The sequence below is a fragment of the Nansenia antarctica genome, assembly GCF_963989245.1.
Source record: "Nansenia antarctica genome assembly, chromosome: 17".
Lineage (NCBI taxonomy): Eukaryota > Metazoa > Chordata > Actinopteri > Argentiniformes > Microstomatidae > Nansenia > Nansenia antarctica.
Window position 1 is genome coordinate 20,657,325 of NC_137687.1, and position 3,242 is coordinate 20,660,566.

The following is a 3,242-nucleotide window of genomic DNA, read 5'->3' on the forward strand; positions in this document are numbered from 1 at the left end:
TTGAAATTCAGCCCACACCGTCTGCTGAGAAAAGACCAACACCTCAAAACCAGGTTTCCTGTAAACATCATTGACAGGAAGAAACTCGTTTGTGGGGGGGGGGGGCAGAGGTGTTCATCCATACCACCAGTGCATCAATAGAAAAACCCTTCAGGCCTTGGCAATGGCCTCTCTTTGTACCATTGCCAGAGGGGGGCCGGTCCGCTGGTAGAGGAGGTGTGCATGGCTTTGCATATGGAGCTGAGATTAGGGAGCGCTGAAGCCTGGACACAGGTGTAGCTCTCATTCACAGCAGCTGGCTCCATGGGCTCAGGACACACAGACACATATTGAGGGACAAAACGACACATAGAGCGGCACACAGGCAGACAGACGGACAGGCAGGCTGGCAGCCAGGCAGACAGACAGACAGACAGTCACATACACATGAACACAACACAAGACTTCCCTTCCTTCCTCCTCCAGACTGCCTCAGCAGCTCCTCTCTGTGACATAGTGAGTCATCATCATGGCCCCTCTCTGGGTGCGCACCGCGGCCTACCTGCTGGTCACCATGGCGACGGCAGGGGTACGGGGGACGGTGGAGAAGGAGCTCTCTCCGGAGTGTCGTGAGTTCCTGTACATGGGGACGCTGCCGGTGGGTCTGGACGACCGCTCACTGCAGAAGATCTGCCAGCGCTACAACAACAGGCCTCGCTACCTCACCCTCTACAACACCCTGGACCATGTGCCCGTCTACTCCGCCTACACCTTCAAACGCTCCGACGGGGAGAAACGGGTGGACGTGCCCTGGATGTACGAGCCTCAGGTAACCTGGAGCTCAATAATAATAATAATAATAATAATAATAATAATTCATTGTTTTTATATAGCGCTTTTCCGGGGCTCAAAGACGCTGACAATATGGGAAAAACAGAAAACACAGAAACAACAAGCAACAGATAACATGACACATAGAACACAGAGTTAACAACAGATAACATGACACATAGAACACAGAGTTAACAACAGATAACATGACACATAGAACACAGAGTTAACAACAGATAACATGACACATAGAACACAGAGTTAACAACAGATAACATGACACATAGAACACAGAGTTAACAACAGATAACATGAGCACATAGAACACAGAGTTAACAACAGATAACATGACACATAGAACACAGAGTTAACAACAGATAACATGACACATAGAACACAGAGTTAACAACAGATAACATGAGCACATAGAACACAGAGTTAACAACAGATAACATGAGCACATAGAACACAGAGTTAACAACAGATAACATGACACATAGAACACAGAGTTAACAACAGATAACATGACACATAGAACACAGAGTTAACAACAGATAACATGACACATAGAACACAGAGTTAACAACAGATAACATGACACATAGAACACAGAGTTAACAACAGATAACATGAACACATAGAACACAGAGTTAACAACAGATAACATGACACATAGAACACAGAGTTAACAACAGATAACATGAGCACATAGAACACAGAGTTAACAACAGATAACATGAGCACATAGAACACAGAGTTAACAACAGATAACATGACACATAGAACACAGAGTTAACAACAGATAACATGAGCACATAGAACACAGAGTTAACAACAGATAACATGAATACATAGAACACAGAGTTAACAACAGATAACATGAGCACATAGAACACAGAGTTAACAACAGATAACATGAGCACATAGAACACAGAGTTAACAACAGATAACATGAGCACATAGAACACAGAGTTAACAACAGATAACATGAGCACATAGAACACAGAGTTAACAACAGATAACATGACACATAGAACACAGAGTTAACAACAGATAACATGACACATAGAACACAGAGTTAACGAACGGGGAACAATTAACGCAGCAATGTCCAGGGGGGGGGGGGTGTCAGAGCAATGTAAATGCGGCATATAGGCTGCAGTCTGGGGTAGGGTTATTCTATATTTATTGAGTCTAAAAACTAGTTAGACTGTTGTTTTCTCAGAGGGTATATATTTTGTATGGTGTGGTGCTCTTTGTATTATTATACAATCTATAAAAGATCATAAAATCATGTATATGTTTATCTATAAAACTGCAGAATACAGTCAATCACACAAGTACACTCCATAAACCTTTACAAGTGTATATGATATAGTTTTATAGTTTTATCCCTCTAAAGTCAACACTGCATATTATCCATCTATGGCCATGAACATTATAGTGTGCTGCAGCGCCTCATTCCATTCATTTGAATGAACATAAACTTAACAGGCCATGAACTCTCCTTTTTACAGCTACCATGTGTTTCTTATCACTAATCATCAGTTGTTGTTTTTTTCTTTTTACACTCTTTCATCCCTCCCACCCAGCTGTCCTCCACCTCTGACACAGGCGAGATGCAACCGTTCCCTAGCGGCTACATGCACATGAACTTTGAGGACACCCAAGCCATGCTGGATGACTACACCAACGCTGTCTTCTACCAGCGAGGCCACCTCAACCCAGACGAGCACCAGGCCGACCTTGATGACAAGGCCTCCACTTACACCCTGACCAACGTGGTGCCGCTGGTCCGCCAGTTCAGCAGCGGCCCCTGGAAGGAGCAGGAGCACGTCATCCGCAAACGTCTCAACAACTACTGCCGGGGCGTGGCCTACGTGGTCACGGGCGCCACCACCTCAGGGAACATGATCCGTCGCCACAACATCGACCGCGTGGCCGTGCCTGCCTACATGTGGTCAGCCTACTGCTGCATCAGCTACGACCACAACGCACCGTACGACGAGCGCTACAAGTTCCCGGCCTTCGCTCACTACGCCCTCAACGAGAAGGAGACCCACCAGGTCCTGGAGCTGTCGGTCCAGAAGCTGGAGGAGTTCCTCAGGAAGTCCACCTTCGTGGAGAAGAACTTCCAGATCTTCTTGGATGACTGTGTCCCCCCTGGCTCTGCTTTACCTTAGTTGGTGCCCCAGAGCATATGGGGAATAGGGTGCCATTTGAGAGGCAGAAATTGTTTCTTTGATCTCCCGTGACCTTTCTTAAATTGTTGATTTTAATTGAGATGACTCAAGAGTTGAATTTTATTTCAATGTTTTCTTCAAGATTGTTGTAAAACAAACTGTTGCTATGTTAAACATGGAATGCTTATGTTTGTCTTTCAATGTAATATTGAAAGATAAAGAGCAGTTGCTCCAATGCAAATTAATATA

At 44.9% G+C, this 3,242-nt stretch overlaps 1 protein-coding gene across 1 annotated transcript; it reads left to right on the plus strand.

Moving 5' to 3' along the window:
- Positions 1-508: 508 nt before the first annotated feature.
- On the plus strand, positions 509-2,993 carry LOC308172486 (endonuclease domain-containing 1 protein; the record flags this gene model as incomplete). Its single annotated transcript, XM_080547386.1, has 2 exons — positions 509-808; positions 2,403-2,993. The coding sequence occupies 2 exons, from the start codon at positions 509-511 to the stop codon at positions 2,991-2,993; spliced, it is 891 nt and encodes a 296-aa protein (XP_080403512.1).
- Positions 2,994-3,242: the final 249 nt, after the last annotated feature.